Source organism: Leptinotarsa decemlineata, unplaced genomic scaffold (genome assembly GCF_025532065.1).
Source record: "Leptinotarsa decemlineata unplaced genomic scaffold, Ldec_3_MD MMD2_tig00078422_RagTag_RagTag, whole genome shotgun sequence".
Lineage (NCBI taxonomy): Eukaryota > Metazoa > Arthropoda > Insecta > Coleoptera > Chrysomelidae > Leptinotarsa > Leptinotarsa decemlineata.
In genome coordinates, this window is record NW_027412747.1 from 17,870,043 (window position 1) to 17,892,050 (window position 22,008).

General features: G+C 35.0%; 1 protein-coding gene and 1 non-coding gene across 2 annotated transcripts in view; one reads left to right on the top strand and one right to left on the bottom strand.

Moving 5' to 3' along the window:
* Positions 1-2,805: 2,805 nt before the first annotated feature.
* Positions 2,806-2,885, top strand: TRNAE-UUC (transfer RNA glutamic acid (anticodon UUC)). The gene is given in 2 exon segments: positions 2,806-2,843; positions 2,850-2,885. It is a non-coding gene; the product is annotated as a tRNA-Glu (tRNA).
* Positions 2,886-8,362: 5,477 nt separating this feature from the next.
* The window catches only part of LOC111511189 (uncharacterized), a 77,203-nt gene continuing 63,557 nt past the window's right edge, over positions 8,363-22,008 (bottom strand). Inside the window, exons 8-9 of the mRNA XM_074186337.1 lie at positions 18,610-18,878; positions 8,363-11,465 (exon numbers count right to left, since the gene is read on the bottom strand). Coding sequence (XP_074042438.1) covers positions 11,149-11,465; positions 18,610-18,878 — 586 coding nt within the window. The 3' untranslated portion in view covers positions 8,363-11,148. The remainder of the gene's footprint in view (positions 11,466-18,609; positions 18,879-22,008) is intronic.

Sequence of the window (22,008 nt, forward strand, 5' to 3'; positions counted from 1 at the left end):
TAAATATATTAGGAATAAGAATAGACCCAAATAGACCCTTGGGGTAAACCTATATTATTTTGCATTTTATCCGAATAAAATTCCTCTATTTCCAACCTTTGCTGTCTATTGCTCAGATAGTTTAGTGCTATTCCATCAATACCAAAGTTTTCAATCTTTCTAATCAGTCTGCATCTATCTACAGTTTCAAATGCCCTTCGAAAGTCAAGAAATACCGCAGTAGTATACTGATCCATTTCCGCACCTTTCTTTAAATCTGTCAAAACACATTGTAACGCAGTTTAACAACTATGTTTGCTCCGAAAACCCGCTTGATACTCACAAAGGACCCTATTACTCTCCAAATATTCCACTATCTGTTCATATACAGCCGTTTCCAATACTTTAGCTGTAGCATTAATCATGTTTATTGGTATCAATTGAATAGCTTGGTTTGTATTTGGTCCTTTTGGTATAGGTATAATAGAAGATAATTTTAGTTCAGTTGGTACTTCACCTTTTTAAAAAAAAACTGTTGATAATGTTCAACAATGGATTACAAATGGAACTGAAACACTTCTTCAGCAGTTCTACACAAATTTCATCGTGACTACTTTTATTTTTCCAAAGAACCAACAGTTCTTTCTAGATCTACCATATTGATAAGACTAAAGTTGGACAATTTATTATCAGTTATTCTTTCAGTTATAGGAAAACTATGAGAAAATTTGTTGTCAATTGCATCAGTTATATTTATTATACTTTTGATATAAAATATGTTCAGGCCATTTGGTATCAAAGTCCTATCAGAAATCATTTCACCATTGCCCAAATCAATAGTTGTTAGATTGTATTCTTTGTTATTATTCGGTATTAATGTCTTCAGTATATTCCACATTTCAATGGAATTGTTTTTATTTGATTCAATCTTTGTCTCTAAATAGTTCTTTTTTCCTGTCTAATTGTTTTCACTAATATATTTCTTTTTTGTTTATACTTTTTCCAGTTATCCGTTGTATTATTCATTGTATACTGTTTGTAACTCATATCCCTTTCTTTTGTAGCTTGCCTCACCTTCTCATTCCAGAATTCCTTATAATGTCGAAAGATCTTGACCATTTTTTTTTGGAGCGACTTCATTCAATATAGACAATACATCGTCCATCAATTGTTCCTATCTATGATTCAAATCCCTTTCTGTGTAGTTCCATTTTATGAGTTTAAGTTTTGACTCAATCAATTCAAAATCAATGTTTTTTCCCTAGTTTCTATTTTGACTGTTTTTTGTCTTTTGGTAGAATTTTCGGTAACGCTATTTTTATATTTCGGTGTGTACTTATTTTTGGTGAATCAAATACAGTAACATCTATGTCAGTATTTGTGAAAACTAGATCTATCATAATGACCCTCCTATAGCAGTTGAATGTGTTATCTCATCGAGTTCGAAAAACCCACGTCATCCATAAAGTTCTTTAGTCTTAAAGTATTTGTATTTAAAAAAAATTAAATTAAAATCACCACAAATTATCATTCTAGAACTTCTTTCAGTTACATTTTCTTCACACCAATCTTCAAACAATTGCAAAACGACAATATAAGTTTTTCTTTGGAATAACATCGATACTCCCGTTAACCAAAACACTTTATCAATACACTCTTTGAACACTTCAACTATCGTTAAATCTTTTTCAGTCAATATTAAAGTTCCTCCTATATGTCTACTACTACTGTCGGTTCTAGTCAATATATAGTTATCTGTACTAATTTCTGAATTAAATATATGGTCAGTAACATGCGTTTTCGACAAACATACTATTGAGGGTTTTTTTTATATCCACAAAAGTCCTTTTTTCATCAATATCTGCAGGTACCTACACTTTGAGCATTGAAACCAGTTCGGCAGTGGTTTCCCGTGAGCTCAAATAGTCACCATGTTTTAATGATACTGGTGTCAAGGAGACTGGAGAAGCACGGGTTCTGCTCCACCAATTTAACGGAGGAAATAGAGGATTGCACGTCTTTTTGTTGACCCGACATGAACATGTCGAACGATATTGCGCCTTTCTTTCCCTCAAGCGACCCGGCAGCTGTGTCCTCCTCTCCCACGCGACTCCGATATCAGAATCAAAACCATTTATCCATCACAAAAAAATACACATTGTGTGGTGAAAACTACAGAATATGAAACTTATCGGACTAGTCAACGACGCGACGGGCGTGTAAAGACACGGCCGTCAATAAAACGCAACCCATGTTTCCCTATACAATAAAATGTTTTTTGAATCATTTCTCTTCATATTATGAGAGATAATTCGTACAGAAATCCTCAGATGATAATTTTGAAACGAATATATACATGAACTCAATATTCGTCAAGAATAGCGTTCATTTGTCATCGAATATCGAATGAAAACCATCAATCTACCGCATCCACTTCCATTGTTCCATCCGATGACAATCGATGACAACCGAACTCGCAATAATTCATCTGCAGTGTGAAATAAATTAATATATGGGATTGGAACTTGATAAAATTTGTTCTGAACATCAGCAAAATCATTCTCGGAATGAGTAAGGAATCAGTAATTCAGAATGTCCTGCGGAGCTCGAAAGCGCACGGATGGGATTTCTCACGAGAATTTTTTAGGGAACAAATAGATGAAGAAATTGGGATATTCTATGTTAACCGTGCTGTCTAGATAGTGCATCTTTGTAATAATTAATTGAGGAGTTTTTGACATTTGAGCGAAAATAGTGAGACATGCAAGTAGATCATTATACAATGATACATTGAAGACTTTTATTTTTTTCCATCAGTGTTATATAGGCTCGTTAGCTCAGTTGGTTAGAGCACCACACTTTCAATTGAGACGTGGAGGTCGTGGGTTCGAATCCCACATGAGCCCGGTTTTTTTGTATATTTTCATTATTGAATATGTTTTGTTACTCAGAGGTTTACTGTAGTTTTTGTTCGTGATGATCTTAAAAAAATCATCAAATTCATAATTTTATTCAGTGTTTTCAGGAAATTCCTCCAGAACAAAACAATATCGAAACGTCGTAATCACTTCAACATTGAGTTACATTCTGTCCTGGTTTTTCTCATGAACTTTTTCCAAGAGTATATAGCTAACCAACACATCGACAGCTATGTTTTCATTTGAACGACCTGGATATCAAAACCATGTAATGGTGTGCATAAGCCTTGGCAGCAGGAGGCAGATTACCTAGGTAGTCGTTTGTAATAAAGTATATGTTTCTGGGTGAACGTCAACCCGCGGGGGGCGTTCCCTACCGCCTCCTCTTGGCGGAGACGCGCCTGTCTTAAGTAGAAGTCACTTTACTACTCTACCCTTGAGGTAGAGGTACTTAAGAACTGTAGACATGTGAATATATAGTTCATTTTAATAAAAAGAGTTTTGCTTTTGCTCAATATTGAGCAAAAATTATCCGGAATGAGATGCAACTCATATTTTCAATCTTGTAACTCAATGAGCCATCTGAAATGATAGTGCTGTAGCAGCAACTGTTCCATTGAAACTCTTGTAAGGTATATTTTCAGACTAACTATCGCTGCTGCTTTCCATGGTTAATTGCGAACAAAAACCATGCAAACTTTCAAAACTCCAAATGACAACTAATTTCAGGTCAGATAAGATGTCAGTCATTATTTCGCTGCTATTGGTAGTGATACATCATTTCAAATTAAAGATTGTGTTCTGTTACCAATGCAGTCAACTTCAGTTGACTGCCTGATTCAGTGCCACTTTTGGGTAATTAACAAGAATTTCATTTATTTACACATAAGTGTTTTCATTTTGCTGCGGTGTGACATGCTTTTGTCGTGCCGTTCAATGTGACACTTGCCAACAACAATTCTGACATGACAAAATTCACAGAAGATACTATCGTACATTTCTTTTATAAATTTTTATTAAAAGCTGTTTTCTTAGGTGGAGTCTCTTCAGCTATATCAATATCAGTGTAACTAATTTCTCCACATGCCTCATAATTTTCCTGGCTACTGTTGTTAGTTTCCTCATAATTTATATTGTCTGCACTCTGATTATTATTTTCATCCTCATTGGAAATTTTATCAGTTTTACTTATAGTGAGAATATTTGTAGGTTGAGACTCATGGGAAGGGTCAGCTTTCAAAATGTTAGTAAGATAATGTAACGAATCTGGAGCCGGCCCTGACCGATACCTCAGCCAGCAAACGCATGACTCGCCGGGAAAATACTAGGCGGGAACAGAGACCACTAGAGAAATCTAGAACGATCATTACCGATATAAAAGGTCGGCTTCCCATTCAGAGAGGGAGTCTGTATTTAGAAAGCGAATCGAGCAGTTAACAAATAATTCGAACAGTGAAGATAAATTAGGTGTTAGTTGCTAAGTGTTGTATATAAATTAGTTGTGATAGTGAAATATTGTTGAAAATAAATTTGTTCAGGACAGTTAATTCTTTAATTCGTTACAATAATGTATTTGATCATTAAGAAAAGTAATCTGAATGCTACATTTTACAAAATATCTACCTACCTATTTCTCAATCTGGATTTGAAAATAAAAACCAAATAACAATGAAAACAAAACATCAAAAATCAAGTCATTCATCATTACTCTTATTAGTTCTACTCTAGCGTCTAAATCGATTCTTATTATATTGTTATAATTTGTCGTTTTTGGTGTTCTTGTCCTTCTATATGAAATAAATATACTTAAAAAACTAAAAAACACGCTTTTAAACAATATCGAACTGAAAAGTTGAGAATATTTTTGTTAAATAAGCTTAAAACAATAACGAACGAAAAATACTAGTATTATTGTGAAAAAAGCGACGTGTGCTTGATAGGGGAGACTGGGGCAAGATGAGATAGCTAAGACAAAACTCGTTATACAAGGAAAATCAAACTCTCTAATAACATTCTTTAACAAAAGAGGTAACCATTATACATTTCTCTCTTATAATTAAACGTTGTAGCATGCAAAATGACAGAACTTTTTTTGGCAAATAATGACAAATTTCCCGTTTTGCCTCATAACTGGGGTAAGATGGGAAACGCTGTGGGGCAAAACGAGTACGCTTTTTAATCGGGTAGACAGCGTTCACAAATGTGTGCCTCTTCATCTTCCTCATCTACTCCGGCACATGAATTATGCGCCCAACCGTGGCACACGCCGTGGATGACCCAACCTTCGGTTGAATCTGAGTATAAGTACCCACAATAGATGCAAGCACAGTCATCATCCTCTTCTTGGGAGGAACTATCTTCCGATTCAGTTTCTTTTTTGCACCTTTTGGTTTGACGCTTTTTCTGCAGGTTTTCCTTGTCAGTTGTCTTTTTAATCTTCTTTGCAGTCTTTTTTCCAGGTTTCTTTATTTGTTTTTTACCTTTTTCAGTCACTTGATTATCAGTACATAGAAAATGTTATTTTAATCACAAGGGCGGGGCAAAACGGGATAGTATCCCATTATGCCCCGATCATCTAACCTCAAACTTTACCGGCGAAAAAATCTGGTTTGAATTTAATGTTTTGGACTACTATAATAAGCTCGGGATTGAAATAATACATTAACACAGGTACTTACATGTCTGTACATCAGTTTTCGAATCAAATATCGCGTAAAAACACTTGCAATATCACTTTTTTCTCTCTGCAACGCAAAAACGAGTTCTAACCTGTTCGCTCTGCTTGGACACACTAGTGGAGAGTGAAGTTCGTGCAAATGGCGCTGTCGCTGCTCCGATCACGATTACTATTCACGCACACAAGCTTACTTCCCGTGCTGTCCCGAACTTCATCTTGCCCCGGTCTCCCCTATACAAAAATATGTCACAAAGCGCCCATGCTTTTTTCACAATAAAACTAGTATTTTTCGTTCGTTATTGTTTTAGGCTTATTTTAAAAAAAATTTAATTGAAGTGGTTATATTTTTAGGAGTGATTAATTTTTGGGGAAGAAAGTTTTTGACTTTCTATCACTCCATCTTGATACAAAAAAAGTGATGAGGGAATCTTCCAAAGAAAGGAAGGAAGTAATCAATTCGAAAATAAGTAACTCTATACATGGATGTGTAGATCATGCAAAGAAGTAACTTTCCGACACATTTTCAAATTGAATACTTCCTTCGTTTCTTTGGAAGATTCCCTCATCCCTTTTTTTTGTATCAAGATGGAGTAGTAGAAAGCCAAAAACTTTCTTTCTCAAAAAAAATATTTTCAACTTTTCAGTTCGATGTTTTTTAAAAGCGTGTTTTTTAAACTATATTTATTTTTTATATTATATTACAAATTAACTCATTATTATAAAAATCAGTTGATTTTTGTCAACAAAATAAATTTCAAAATTTCTGAAAAGTGTCCAACAGAAATTCACTCAGGTAAATGAAACATATTCATTGTTGAAATACAAACCATGACCCATGAATCTTCTAATAATCATGAGAACACTTTTGTGAATCACTGCAAAACAATTCATAATAATATATGAGAAAGTTCTGTTTTCTTTGCCATGAATCTCGAATATATTTGGAATCAATCAAAACTCCTTCGATACATAAAAAGGATATAATATTTTCATCTACATACTACAACAAGAACAGACACCCTCTATTTACAAATATGAAATATAAATAACAAGATAACATATTCGGGTTCACCAAATGAAGTCGACAGATAAAGTTGAATTTTTCGAGTCTTCAACTCTACCTGTCGAAGAGTTTAAGAAAAATAAATAATCCTTAATTACGTTCCTATAAGCAAATAAATAATTGTCTACTGGATTATCACTATTATACACAAAAATGTCCATTATCACTTTTCGTCACACACCTTATCATAAAGTCATCGATGAATGTATTTTTATGACCGCAATTAATACGATTGGGGTTCAAAACAATATTCTCATCGTTACATATCTCTTTACCATCTATTTCTCTTGAAGTTCTTCTCATTACATGATCTTCATTTCTCAGAAAACATTCAAAGTTCAGTCTCAATAAAGACTCCCAATTCAGAAATTAAAAGAAAAGGTTTCATTTACTCATAAAAAATACGTTATTTGTAATTCCTTTCAGCAGTTTGGAATTTTTTCATTGTGGTGGAAGAAATGAGTACCAAATGCTTTTTTCTCATTTCCTGTGAAGTGTCTGATCTAACATTACAGAGTGTTACACCTACAGAGCAGTTCAAAATTATGAATTATGGAAAATATTCCAATAAGAACATTCGTAAACAGTGAAAATATTCCTTGTTGACTTTTCGTTAACTATTCTTGCTATCAATTAACAACTGTTCTGTTTTGAATATTCACTCCACCTCCAAGTCGTATCGTTGTTGAACAGAAGTTTTTAAAATGATATCCTCTCCTGAATGTTTCATAATCATGCTCAGATTCCTTTATTTTATTCAATTTGAAAATATTCCTTGACAGATTGTATCTACCACAAATAGATTACATGAAAATAGGATATTGTCTTTTCTTCAGAGAAATTCTGTTGATATTACATCATATTGAAAACAATTTCAAATGAAGGGTCAGGTTAGAATTGAATATCTGTTTTCAGTGGGAAGGCTGAAACTGTACAGATCTCTATGTAATCTTGAACACTAACATTTTTATATCTGACTTGTGATATGAATTAGCAGATGATTTAAAGAACTCATTATATTCCAGAAATAATACTACAGTTTTCCTACGATGCTTTGAAAATCAAAGAAATTTTGAATATGGATCAAATTTAGAATTTATGTATAATACTGGAAGAAGTTAGGAGAAAATAATAGTTGGCTATTGAAATATTTAAAACGCGATGAAACTACTTTATTCTATTATTAAATTGCGAATTAATATAAGATATACCCAAAAGTCACTCAAAACCTAGTTTGTTTTCTTGCTTCATGATTTATTTCTTCATTTTATCATTATTTCCCAACTAGATATATTATTCTTGACATATGGCTCATTCACAATATAATGACTTATTATTTTGTTATTATCGTTTTTACTCAAAAACATATTTTCACTACATTTGCATTCCCCGGGTTTCTTAAATTCAAAGCCAAATCCTGCAGACCAAACCTTGTCTATTGGCTAAACATATATGTATAATGATATTCACAAAAATTGTAATTTCTGTATACAATGTTTCAAACTGTGAATGAAAGTAACCAAACATTCGGGTGACTTCAGTAAACGTTTGATTTTTGATATCTAATTAATATTTGAAGTGTTCATCATACTTGCTTGAAACCCATAACGTATTCAAGTAACACTTTATTGTGACATGTATGGACACCTCGTTATCGTCCCCACCACCTGTCAATGCCCCCACCATCACCCCCACCACCCTCTGGAAGTATAAATACGAGTAAATACGTAGCTCCCCGATCGTTCGTTACTGAGACTTCGAAATATAAATTTCGTCGTGCGATAGTAGCAGATGAAACGTTTGATAATTCAGGTTTCATTCCATTCGTGACTTCGGCCGTGAAAACCTGTGTTTCTTTATAGTCCGGTAAAAATTTTACAATGAACTGTTACTTGAATAAGATGAAATTCAAGTTAGTAGGATGAAAAGGCCTGAAAAACTTGTTTCAGATCAAGAAATAAGTATCCCCAACAAAAATTTTATGTGTTAGAAGTATACCGATGAAGTATTTATTTTATTGAATCAATGATGACCATTTCAACATTTCCAGAAGTTGATTTGGCATAGTTTTGAACCGTCCTCTTTTTTCAACAAAAACTCTTCTGAATAGTTTCGTGACGACAGTTAAAAAAAGTTCTCCGGTACCTAATTCTCGACAAACTCAGTAAGTTACAGGTAAATATATAATATCTTTGTCATCTTTAGAATTTGACGATCAGAAATATACATATATCTAAGAAAATCACATAGCACATCCACTGAAAAATGTATTCATTAACTCAATCTCTATATCACTCAGAAGGTCAACGTGTTGTTAATAGGTTCGTTCCAACCTTGAGTCACAAACAGATTTCCAACTGTTTGTAAATCGTTGTCAACGCGCATGTCTGGTAAATATTGGTTTCTGATCAATTTGAAATTTCTGATTGGAACAGCTGATAATTCAACTGAAGTTTGGCATGGTATTTCAACATAACCTTTAAAAATAAATCTAATCAAGTGTATTTCTGGAGAGTAAAAGAAGGTTGATGTATTTTATATCTCTATTCTATTTACTAATCAACATGGAACTGGGAGGTCACCGCAATAATTAATTTGTGTAATTAAATATGTTCATATTTCAGGTTCACTTAAAGAATTCCTAATTTTTCCTGCGCCAGCAAATACATAATTTATTTTATAACAATTTTTGCAGGTTATGTTGTTTGCAAGTTGCATGAACATAAAACAGAAACAGTAATACGGAATACGCATGCGTCAGATTAATGGTCAGAAGATAATCCTCAAACCATTCTGATAGATTTCGAACAGGTTTGAATCTTGGATGGAACAGAAAACTGATAGTTTACTAATGGTTGGAAACTCATGTTGGAACCCAATCACATTACTGCGCAGAATCCTGACTGTCAGAAACTGTTTCTGACGCTGGTTGGAACGAACCTAATATTCCATCGTTGACTATTTGAATTGGTTCTAAGATGGAAGCTTCTCTATGAGAAATAGATGATAGAAAATGCCTTCGTTTCATACATGTTCCTTGTTCGGTGATTTTGTTGTATTTTAGAGCAGTTTTTCAACTTCTAAACTCTTTTTGAAAATAGAAATTAAGAGATTTTTTTAAAACCCATTCACCTATACTATGTATCACTTTTCTTATTTATTCTGATTCAATTTGCCGATTGGAAATTATCAGGGCAAATGCAGATAGTACCATTTTTAATGTTAGTTGATAGTGAATCAAATTCAAAGTTCATTTATTTGGAACTTAATGGGAAAACATCCAAAATTTTGCGAAACCACAAATCTGTGAATAGTTTCATGTCTTTTCAAAGCAAGTACTTCATCTGTTGATACTCTCCAAGTTCAAAAAAATATTTGTGTATTTTATGTTCACAATTCATTTCTATTCTAGTTTGTCTCTCGAAGAATTTCATAAAAACATATTCATTTGAAATAACTTTGCAGTTTCAGCATAACTTTTAAGTATCTATGTGAATTGATAGCTTTCCACATGACAATTCGTTATACATTCGATCTTTTAAAAAAAATGATTATGACGACTCCTTTCAGAAAGACACCATATATGGGATCAATAGAGACCCAGTGGCACCTACGGCCTGATAACTTCGACAATCGCCAAACTAGCCAAATGTTACACCCATGCTGAATCCCTGAAGAGATGGGATGAAGTCAAAGGATGCAATTTTGCCAGGTTCACCCTAGGGAGGCTGGCGCCGAAGAAATATTTGGCGATGACCAGGAAAAATCTACGCTCAACAGTAGGATTGCTGACTGGCCATTGTCAACTAAGGAAACACCTCCATAATATGGGACTAGTGGCCACACCTCTATGCAGGATGTGTGAACGGGAAGATGATACTGTCAGGCATGTCCTATGCGAGTGTCCTGAGTTATCGTCAATAAGAGAGTGTGTGTTCGGACAGGATGGACGATGACCTAGGAGGACAACTCCTCGGGAGTATGTACAATAGGTCACATGTGGCATAAGTGCTGTGGACCAACACTCACCTCCCTACTCTACAGATACAGAGATGAGATAGACAGAAAACCCTCGAAGTCGGTAACTTTCAAAGTCAAGCTTTGATATGCACTGACAAATGAAAAAACTATTTATGTTTCGCTCAGCAGCATTTTACTTAAGCAGACCAGTGTATTTTATCAGATCTTGAAGTTTTGTATTCATGATACAAAAAGAAAATGCAATGTCCCATCTCTTCTGTTCTCAACAATGAGAATTGAGCATTGCAATTATTTTTGCGAAAGCGTCATCTGCTTCTATTTTCTGCTTGAAGAATATAACTAATGAAAGTTGACATGAAATTATTCAGCAGAGGAAAAATTTAAGAAACAATGCATCAAAAACTACTTTCATAGAACAGTTGGTACGTCAGGCATTATCAATCAACAAATGTATGGGAGAGAGGCACTTTGGTCATCCACACTATGTCTACTGTCAGGAGATCACATTACAAAAAAGCCGCTCTCGTTGTCTAAAACTTCAGAATAAGATTGATCCACTGTCTGAACTCGCTGATGCGAGTGTAAACCCCAGGCTGATTCGGTTCAGCGCATCCTATTCCCCAGGATATTACTCCTGCTAAGAGGAATCGCTTGTCTTCGCGTTGAATCACCATCGGGCCTCCGGAATCTCCCTCACATGAGTCAAATCCTCCCCTCCTCCAACCTGCGCAGATGAAGATGTGGGGGATATGTTCGATGTAGCCTGCTGCGCGATACATGGACTCGCAGACTGTGTTGTTGATGACTGGAACAGATACTTCTTGCAGAATGCTAGGCAGCGGACCATCTGAAAAAAATAATATAATTGGTTTTTGTAATAATCATGAACTGAATGTAATTTAAATATTATTTTTTGACCGGTGTTTGGTACTGTTCAAATATAGCGCCTTCCAACGAAAACTTGACCCCAACTGTGAGTCAGAAACGAACGTGTAATCGCAGATTTAAAAGAACACGACAATTTTTATTTCTAGGGGGACTAATTCTGATATGGAGATCAAACTCGAAGAAACTTCACCGCCCTGCGGTCAACAACTACTCTCCTACTTTTTTCAATGGTATGGGGGGACGAGTGATACATCATTTGAAAGGTCTTCTGTCCCTCTATCACTTTTGTGATTTTTTTCGAAATTGGTTCATTCTTCATTAGGGGATTGAATACTGAACGTTTTTTTTAAGGTAATTGACAATGTTTCATGATGAATTTCACTAGTTCGGACTTCCATTGTCTACTATATAAAATGATTTGAAATCCCTGAAACAACTAAAAAAGAAGAATTGAAAATGAATAGCTAAAAATAACAATTATATTAAGCAAAATAAACCTGAAATGAGATAATAGTGAAATAAAATACAAGTAAAAATAGATCAATTAAATAAAAAAATAAATAAAGAAATGAAAAAAGAGAATAAAAATAAAAAGTGGAGAGATTCCAAGTCACATTAGTTCACGACGTTTCGATTGTTCGATCATCCCCAAAGGTTTTCTGTTGAAATCGCCAATCCCAGGAGAGAGAGCTGAACGCATATTGGAACGCGCCAGCCGAGCACTGATAAGGTCTCGAATCAATTATCACCGTTGGAAGAGGTCAACTTTGTTACAGGATGCCACGGAACGATTTGAAGAAATGAGAAGAGAGACATTGAAAGATGATCATGGACCAATCTTTGCCAAGATTGAAAGTACGTGCTTGAAGATCCGCCACAAGACATGGAGAATACCCACAACAGAAAGTGGGGAAAGTTAGTGAGGAAACAATGCCCAAATACCAACCGAAAACAAGACAACTATGAAGCCGCCAACGTCATCAACATGAGTTCCTGCCCGCTCACAGGAATAGAGGAATCCTTGTTGAGGAAAGGCCTAAATTTCGCCATTACGCCAACATCTGTGCCTATTTTGGAGATAATTACTGCAGTGGAATCCACCAGTTCCCTTATTGACCAGACCGAGGCAGAAGAGTTCAGATGGAAAATTAGAGAACAGCTGGATCGAGAACCAGTTCCGACATCTAACATCAGCAATGAAGAACGTAGAGCTCTGAACGGCCTACGTAGAAACAACACCATCAAGATCCTATCTGCAGATAAAGGAAACGCTACTGTGGTAATGAATACCGTTCTCTACGAAAAGAAGATCGAAGAGGTTCTTCAGAAAGGACAATACACAAAGATCGTACGGGACCCTACTGCATCAATCGAAAGGAAGTTGTACCAAATTTTGAAAAAACACCAAGTCTATTTTTCGGACAAGAAAAGATCATCGATAATACCGCACCACAGTAAGCCCCCTCACTTGTATGGACTACCCAAAATCCACAAGAAGGACATTCCGCTTAGACCGATCATCAGCTCCAGAGATTCGGCTACTCAAAACTTGTCTATATTTTTACTCTCCTTAATACAACCATTAAAAGGAAAAACATCGTCTTTTGTGAAGAATTCAAGGCATTTTGTCGAACTACTAGGGTCAATTGACGTTACACAGGAAGATCAACTAATTAGTTTCGACGTGGTAAGCCTTCACACCAACATTCCGGTCGAAGAAGCACTCCAAATCAAACAGAGAAAGCTATCCAAAGACTGAAAGAGAAAACGAATCTACCTATAGAAGTTATTATGGAATTACTAGGATGCTGTGTACGAAACTGTTATTTCCAACTGAAGGACGAATTCTTTACACAAGATGAGGGACTGCCAATGGGATCGCCACTTTCACCAGTAATAGCCAACATATATATGGAGTGGTTTGAAACACTGACCATTGAAGAAGCCCACAAGAAACCTCGAGTCTGGTTGAGATATGTTGACGACACCTTCATAATATGGAACCATGGAAATACTGAACTAGATGCCTGAAACACATCAACAGCGTGAGACCTTCCATCACTTCCACAATGGAGAAGGAAATCCACAACGAATTGCCATTCTTAGACGTTTTGGTGAAGAGGAGCGACACTAAGTGGGTATACCGAAAAGTGGTATACCGAAAACCCACTCATACGGGACAGTATCTGAACCTCGAATCCAATCACCATCAATCGACTGAAAGAGGAATCATCAAAACTCTTTTAGACCGTGCTTTTGGGCTCTGTAATACGAAGGAAGGTCTCGAGAAGCAACTAGATATCATCAAAAATGATCTTCAACGGAATGGCTACTCCAAAGCGATGGCAGAAAAGACTTTGGCTAAAAGACAGCAGGAGCCTCGCAAGGAAAAGAAGCCGTCACAACCAGTGCTTGCACTTCCCTACATCAGAGGATTATCGGAGAGGATAAGAAGAATTGGATCCAAGTGCAATATCAGAACCTGCTTCAGATCCGGTAACACTATCCGTAGCAGCCTCACGAAAACCAGGCCACCAAACGCGGACTGCGATTCCAAGAATTGCATTTACCGGATACCCTGTGAGTGCGGAAAATCCTATATTGGTAAAACTTAGAGGCCATTTAATGTTCGCATTTCCGAGCACAAGAAACACACACAGCGAGGGGAAACCAGCAAATCAGGAATAGCAGACCATGTTTGGACCCATCAACACAACATCGAGTGGTCCCAAGCTGAGATCTTGCACAGAGAGGAACATTGGTTTGTGAGAAAATTCAAAGAAGCCGCATACATGTTGTCCAACAACGTATTCAGCCAAGCCAGCGTAGAAATACGCAACATATGAAAACCTATCATCAAGCGAAAAATGGCCAACACCCGCCAAAACGGAGATCTCCCACGGAACCAGTGAAGCGGAAAATGGCAAGCGGGGATAAGTGAAAGTACTCAAACGACCTATAAATAGTCACCTTTCGAAGGAATCAGTCCAGTCATCACTCGAAGACGATTGTAGATACTAACAATCGAAACGTCGTGAACTAACGTGACTTGGAATCTCTCTACTTTTTATTTTTATTTTCTTTTTTCATTTCTTCATTTTTTTTTAATTTTTTTATCCAATTGTTCTATTTTTACTTGTATTTTATTTCACTATTGTCTCATTTCAGGTTTATTTTGCTTAATATAATTGTTATTTTCAGCTATTCATTTTTATTCCTTCTTTTTTAGTTGTTTCAGGTATTTCAAATCATTTTATATAGTAGACAATGGAAGTCCGAACTAGTGAAATTCAACTGAACGTTTCATTTAAGAAAAAACAGAAAATTCGGTGTATCTCATTTTATTGAGGAGATTAACAAAAGTAATAGCAATGGCAGCACAATTAATAAACACAATAAAGTGTTCAAAATGAGCTCCAGTCTACTTTCGAAAGCGTTCCTTACATTATTGAAGATGTTCGGAGTCAGAAATCGGCATTACCGAACAAATATCTGTACCATGTCTTCTAGATTTGTAGAATTCATTCAATTAATAGTACACATTTTGAAATGGACGAACTGTTAGTTTTTTCTGCACTGGTAGTTTTTGTTGAATCTAGTTGTCGCAGAACAAAAAGTATATAGTTGGCCACTGTCACTTTTTCACGAATTATTATTCAGTCATCCTTGTTCACTGTGTTCCAACATGGTTTATTCTACTGAAGAAAGAATAGAAATTGTTGCAACCTATTATCGAAATAATGAATGTGCTAATAAAGCTGCTGCAAGAATTTATAATACGAATGGATAAGTTTCGAACTTCAGGTTCTGTTCACAATTGAAAACATGAATTATCCAATCCTGTCAGAAATGACAGAGTTGAAGTTGCAGTTTTAAGACATGTGCAAATGGATAACCGACAATCTGTTAGACAAATGACAAATGAAAGCCTACAAATTCCTTTTATTCAAAATAAGGCTAGTTCAGGAATAAACCGAAGATGATCCTGATCGCCGATTTCAGTTTTGTGATGTGTTCAGCGAGAAATTGACCAATAACCCGAACATATTAAAAAACTAATCAATACAGTTTAAGATAAATTGAAAAATCATGTTTGTTGTTAACTTTTGTTATTGAAACATACCAGGATATCATCCACATATCTATAACAATACACGAAACTTTTTACCAGTGGGTTACTGTGTATTCTTCTCTCCAAATCGTCCATGAAAATCTCTGCCAGAATAGGACTAAGTGGGTTTCCCATTATGAGACCTTTGCAATTCTCTTTTCTTCATAATGATTTCCTACCACGGTTACATCCATCAATTTATCCAATTGTAATCAATAATGCTTTCTGCCATATTCCAATAACATTTCGCTCAGTCACATTGTTTTGAAAACTGAAATTATGAATCTAACTAACTGTTCCATAGCTATATAACCCCCTATTGGTTGGGCTAAAGCATTCGTCAAGAGAATAAAACATTCCAGAGCAAAGTTTCTCATCTTTTATAAATGTACTGCGGAAATGAAAGAAATCTAGCTCCAGATAACATTTACTACGGACTCCAGTGAGAACGATTTTTGCGACTCGAGAATTTCCCTAATTGGATATAGAAACGGATCTAAGCGGTAATTTCTGTTAGCATTCTTCGTCACCGTTAACAATCTAATTATGCATGAAATCAGTTTCCTTCAATTGTTTTAGGGGAACCCGAGTTCACGGAACTATGTGAACAGCAAAATAGTTGATTGGTACAATTCACTCATTTTGATATTTGGTCAAGAATGATAATATAATAATATTCATTTGTAGAATATATAAAGACACCATTGGTTACGACTGACGCAATAGCAGTTGACAATGAGAAGCTGTATAAATAATAATCCTACTAGCCAAATTACTTTATCGACTATGAAACATTTGGGTAGGAAAGAAGTGAGTCAAGGTATACCCTTTACTAATGATTGCACATTAATGTTATACCAAGATCACATAATGTATACAAACAAACAAATGTGAAACTAGGATTGACTCTAAACAATGAAATGAATAAAAACACTTGTCTAATCACCACTAGTTAATTTTATTTATACGACCGGTGTCGGCTTTGACTCCATTATCAAGTATAAAACTAAAATATGAAATTTGAAAACTAGGGTTTTTAGGTAAAATGGAAGGACAAGAAGTTAAACGAACCACGGTTCTTTAACTACCTATAACTTCAACTTTAAAATTCAAGACTGAAGATTATAGGGTTGTTAAACTTATGAATTCAATAGCGGAGACCTACATAAATCGATTTGCTCATTTAGGGGTACATATTTATGGGTTTCAAATGGTTTGTTTATTTCCATGGCTTCCAACAAATTAATTTTTTTTTAATTCCATATGTGTAGGATTTTGATGTTATCTTTACTCATCTGGGCCGGCACTCGTACAAAATTCAACTGACTCAGGAACTGAAGGTAAACGACTATAGGCACCGACGTGCCTATAGGCAAATGTATGCTCCGCTACTGTAGTAATATGGCAAAGAAATAATGTGGGTAAATTGATGGATGTAGCCGTTACTACGTGGTAGGAAATCATAATGAAGAAAAGAGAATTTAAACTTTCTATGTTTTTTTTCCAAACATAGAATAATGTGAGGAATATTGATATTATATTGGTGTCATATTGATTATTCTGAAAGCAATGGAAAGAGGGGATCTATTCTATGGGATTTCCATGGAATAATCCAAAGCCTTTGATTGCATAGATCATGATCTTCAACTAGACGAACTTTACAAATATGGAATTTGAGGGAACTCCTATGACTGTTTCAAGTTGTATCTAAAAAACAGAAAGCAAATCGTAGAACTGAACTTGAAAGATACAGCAGCACGATCAGAGGCTTTGGAGACGTCTATAGGAGTTCCACAGGGTAGTATATTGGGCCTAATACTCTTCATTATTTACAAATGACATGAACATGGTGGTAAATTCAGATTCCGCTCACATAGTTAATCATGCTGATGATACTAACCTACAGGTGCAAACTTACCACACATAATAAAACATGGTAGTATAGTAATAAAAAGGACAAAAAACTTTTTTCTGTAAAATAAATCGATTTTTAATAATGAAAAAACAGATTGCGTCATGTTCAAAATTGATAACAGCATGGAAACACCGAAGAGCATCAGTTTCAATGATTTTAGAGTGACCTGCAACACCTCTGTGAAGTTTTTGGGTATATATATCAATGACACCTTGAGTTGAGTAAATCAAGTAGACAATCTCTGCAGAAAACTTTCTTCAACTACATATGCTATGAGAATTCTCAAAATGATGACTGACTACTATGCTAATTTTTATTCTTGCAATAAGTTTTGGTATTATCATTTGGGGCTCCAGTCATGAGCTGAACAGAGTATTTCTCTGCCAAAAAAGGGTAATCAGAATAGTTTCTGGTATAAAGGTCAAAGATTCATGTAGAGGAATCTTTGAAATGAACAAATTATTAACAGTACTAGCGATATACATTTTTGAGTCATTAACATATTTAGTAAATCAATCAAACTACTTTGAAAAGCATCATAAAACACATTAGTATGGAACAAGTTTTGAGAATGATTTTTTATATCCCATACATAAAAAAATCTCTATATGAAAGAAGTACTGTCTACAGTGCGAATACATTTTTTAATTCTTTCCCACAGGATATAAGAGACATTGGGATGACCAGCGGTTTTCTGAAGTCTGTGAAAGAATGTTTATGCAATATGGAGCCTTATACTATAGATGAATATTTTAACAGTTTATGTTGAATTTTATTTTATCAACTCTATACTAATATGTGTGTGACGTGTTGTATTAAAATTTTGTATCTTATTATTCTTCTGTAATTCTGTTTGACGTATTTCTCGGACAGAGTATTTCTTTTATCTTTTATAGAAGATTCACATATTTATACTCTGCAGAAATAAATGAATATCTATCTATATATTATCATTTCATATATTTTGTTATTATATCTTCATGTATCCATTGTTCTTTGATCAACAATTGAATAGTTCTAGCACTGAATACATTAATAGACTATCGTTATTGGGGGTCGCTGTGAAAAGTAACCTACCTTCGTACAATCGCCCCCATCCAGTCACGTAGGCAGTTCGTCCCACGAAGTTCTCGTCCGTTTGCGGAACGCAAACCGGCAATATGTTTGGCTGGAACGTGACGGGCTCGTAGAACCTCAGCAGGGCCAGGTCGTATTCGAAAGTCCTGGGGTCGAATTGGGGATGCGATGCGACGACCTGCACTCTCCTCTCTTGATGCAGATAAGGCTCCGATTCGGTGGAAAGGTCGTGCTCCCCTAACCGGAGAAGTAGGTCACTAGGTGGGACGCTGCAATCGATATGTTTGGTAAGCTGATCTGTTACTGATGCCAGAAATGATATTGAATCGATTTTTGATAAATAAAGCGAGTGTGCTCTAGACCACACGACTGAATTGATACTTCTTTAGCTCCATATACAGGGTGTAACTGAATAAGTGTGAAAAATTCAAGGAGGTGATTCCCCATCGAAAAAAAGATAGGATCTTTCATATAAAGAAATTTTATTAGTGCATCCCTTGTTAAGATACAGCCCCTTAAAGGGGGTACATAAAATTTGTATAACAATTTTTTTCACAAGCATTGAAAAAGTTACAATATTGAAATTAACCTGACGTTTTTTACTACCAGAAAGACACTCAGACAGTAATTCATTTTGTTTACCCAATGGTTCTAAGGGGTGGAAAACGCAACCCCTAAAATTCACTTATAATGTAACTTTTTGTCTTATTATTTGTTTACAATTCAAAAATGTATTCTCGATAGTCTGTTTCATTCTAAACAAAAAATGTCTCTTGGGTTTTTTGCCCAAAATATACCAGTTCGCAGCAAAAAATTATTTTACGAACAACTATAGAGATACATCGTCATAAATGCGAACTGGATTTAATGTTATTTTTCAGTCAGTACCTGCATTGAACGAATAAAGGGTAATAAAAAACTTATTTATCAATAACAAAACACACAACATGTATAAATCATAGTAATTGTTCAAAATGTCTACCGCAATGATGCGGTTTCTTAAGTCCTCTACATCGCGAACAGGATAAACCAAATGCTGTAAATGGCCCCAAATAGAGAAATCGAGAAGATTGAGATCCGGGGATCGAGCGGGCCAGTTCTCGACCTATCCAATGAATTGCAAGTGTTTCAGTTAAATGCTGACATGCTACTTGACTAAAATGAGCGGAAGCCCCATCATGCATAAAAACATATTCCTTCTGACGCCCAAAGGAACTTCCTCCAGCAGTACTGGATGCACTTCTCTTAAAAATTGAACGTATGCCTCACCACTTAATCGAGGAGATAGAAAATGAGGACCAATTAAATCATCCCCAATATCTCCGCGCCACACGTTAAGAGAAAACTGTTCTTGATGGTTAGTTTTGACAATAGCGTGAGGGTTTTTATCAGCCCATATGTGGTAATTATGAAAATTATTAATCTTGTTCCGAGAAAAACTACATTCGTCTGTGAATTCTATCGTCTTCAGAAAGTAACAATTCCTTCTAATCATTTCCAGCATCCAATTGCAAAATTCAAGATGGTTCGGAAAGAGTTGCTCCTTTGAAATTCGAAATACCTTCATATGATCAACATTTAGCTGAAAAGCAATCTTTCTAGTACTGGCAGTAGGTTGTTCTTCAATTGAATTAAGTACTGCTTCCTCACAATCCTCCGTTCTTTTGTCGAATGAACCATATTCTCGTAATCGTTGATGAAGTCGAGCAAATATTCTATCTGAAGAATGTTGCCGTTGAGGATACATTTCAGCATATCTTCTAGAAGATTCTAACCCATTCTCCTGCGACAGAACGTAAACGTAATGCATATCAGCCATTTCCTAATTTGTGTATGCCATTTTAATAACAAGTGAATTATTAAAGTAACAAATTAAGAATAGAACAACAACACACAATTAGTATTGATTCAATTTCGAAAATTCACAAACTGACAGCGTCATACCAATTTAATTGCCACTATCGCTAATAGCGACCTACTAGATAGATTAGTTTCGTATTTTCGCATTTATGACGATGTATCTCTGTAGTTGTTCGTGAAATAATTTTTTGCTGCGAACTGGTTTATTTTGGGCAAAAAGCCCAAGAGACATTTTTTGTTTAGAATGAAACAGGCTATCGGAAATAAATTCTCAAATGGTAAACAAATAATAAGACGAAAAGTCACATTGGAAATAAATTTTAGATGTTGCGTTTTCCACCCCTTACAACCATGGGGTAAACCAAATAAATTTCTGGCTAAGTGGCTTTTTGGTAGTACAAAACGTCAGGTTAATTTCAATATTGTAACTTTTTTAGTGCTTGTGAAAAAAATTGTTATACAATCCTATCTTTTTTTCGATGAGGAATCACCTCTTTAAATGTTTTTCATTTATTTAGATACACCCTGTATATGTTTCTACAAATATTTGAATTTACTATGGGTTTTCATTGATAAATTAACATTTTTTTTAATATTTCGACATTTTTATTTATTACTTTCATTATTGGATACATCAGTACTGATCCACAATAATCAGTTTTAGGACCCATATTATTCTTATTATATGTGAATAACATTGCAAATTTTAGCATTTCTATAAATTTCACTCTTTTCGCTGATGACACGACGATATTGTGGAACAACGAAAACTCAAATGATTTATACAATGCAATATCTACTGATATGAAAAAAATCAAAGTGGTGTGATGCTAATTTGCTATCCTCCAATATCACTAAAAAAAATTCATCATTCAGATGTGCTCATGATGACCTGTTATTTGGTGATAACTTAGTGATCAAGAACGAGTCTCAATCTAAATTTCTAGGCATTCACATTGACAACAAGCTCAAATATTGAACGTATATCAAACAACTTGAAAGTAAAATTTGTTCTGGATGTTTTGCAGTGAGAGTAACTTCAAAAAATTTGGGAATCAAAACTGTCAGAACGGTGTATTACGCCCTCGTTGAATCCCTCCAACGTTATGGAATACCGCTTTCGGGAGTATACAATTCTTCAGCACTTTTCTCTGTATTATTAATGCAGAAACTGGCTATCAGGTATATGTGTAGGATTAAACCTCGTGATTCGTGGAGACACAAATTCGTTGAGCAAAAGATTTCAACAAGATTTCATTTTGGTATTGAATAAATATTGCTGCAGACTGATCAGTGGAATCCCTTATCTGTGAAAACGAAAATTTAGATATTTGGTATGTTACAATCTATGGACTAAAACAAATGAAACGGTGTACTTCCTGCTATGATAATCTTGTAAACCATATACAATCAAAGATGGTGAAACGACATGTTGCAGTATAATCCATTTTTTAACAAAAAATCACATCAGTCGGCTTCATCAATACACATTATATTCTTTGTTTAATTTTGATTTTTCAATTGATTGTATCATATGAT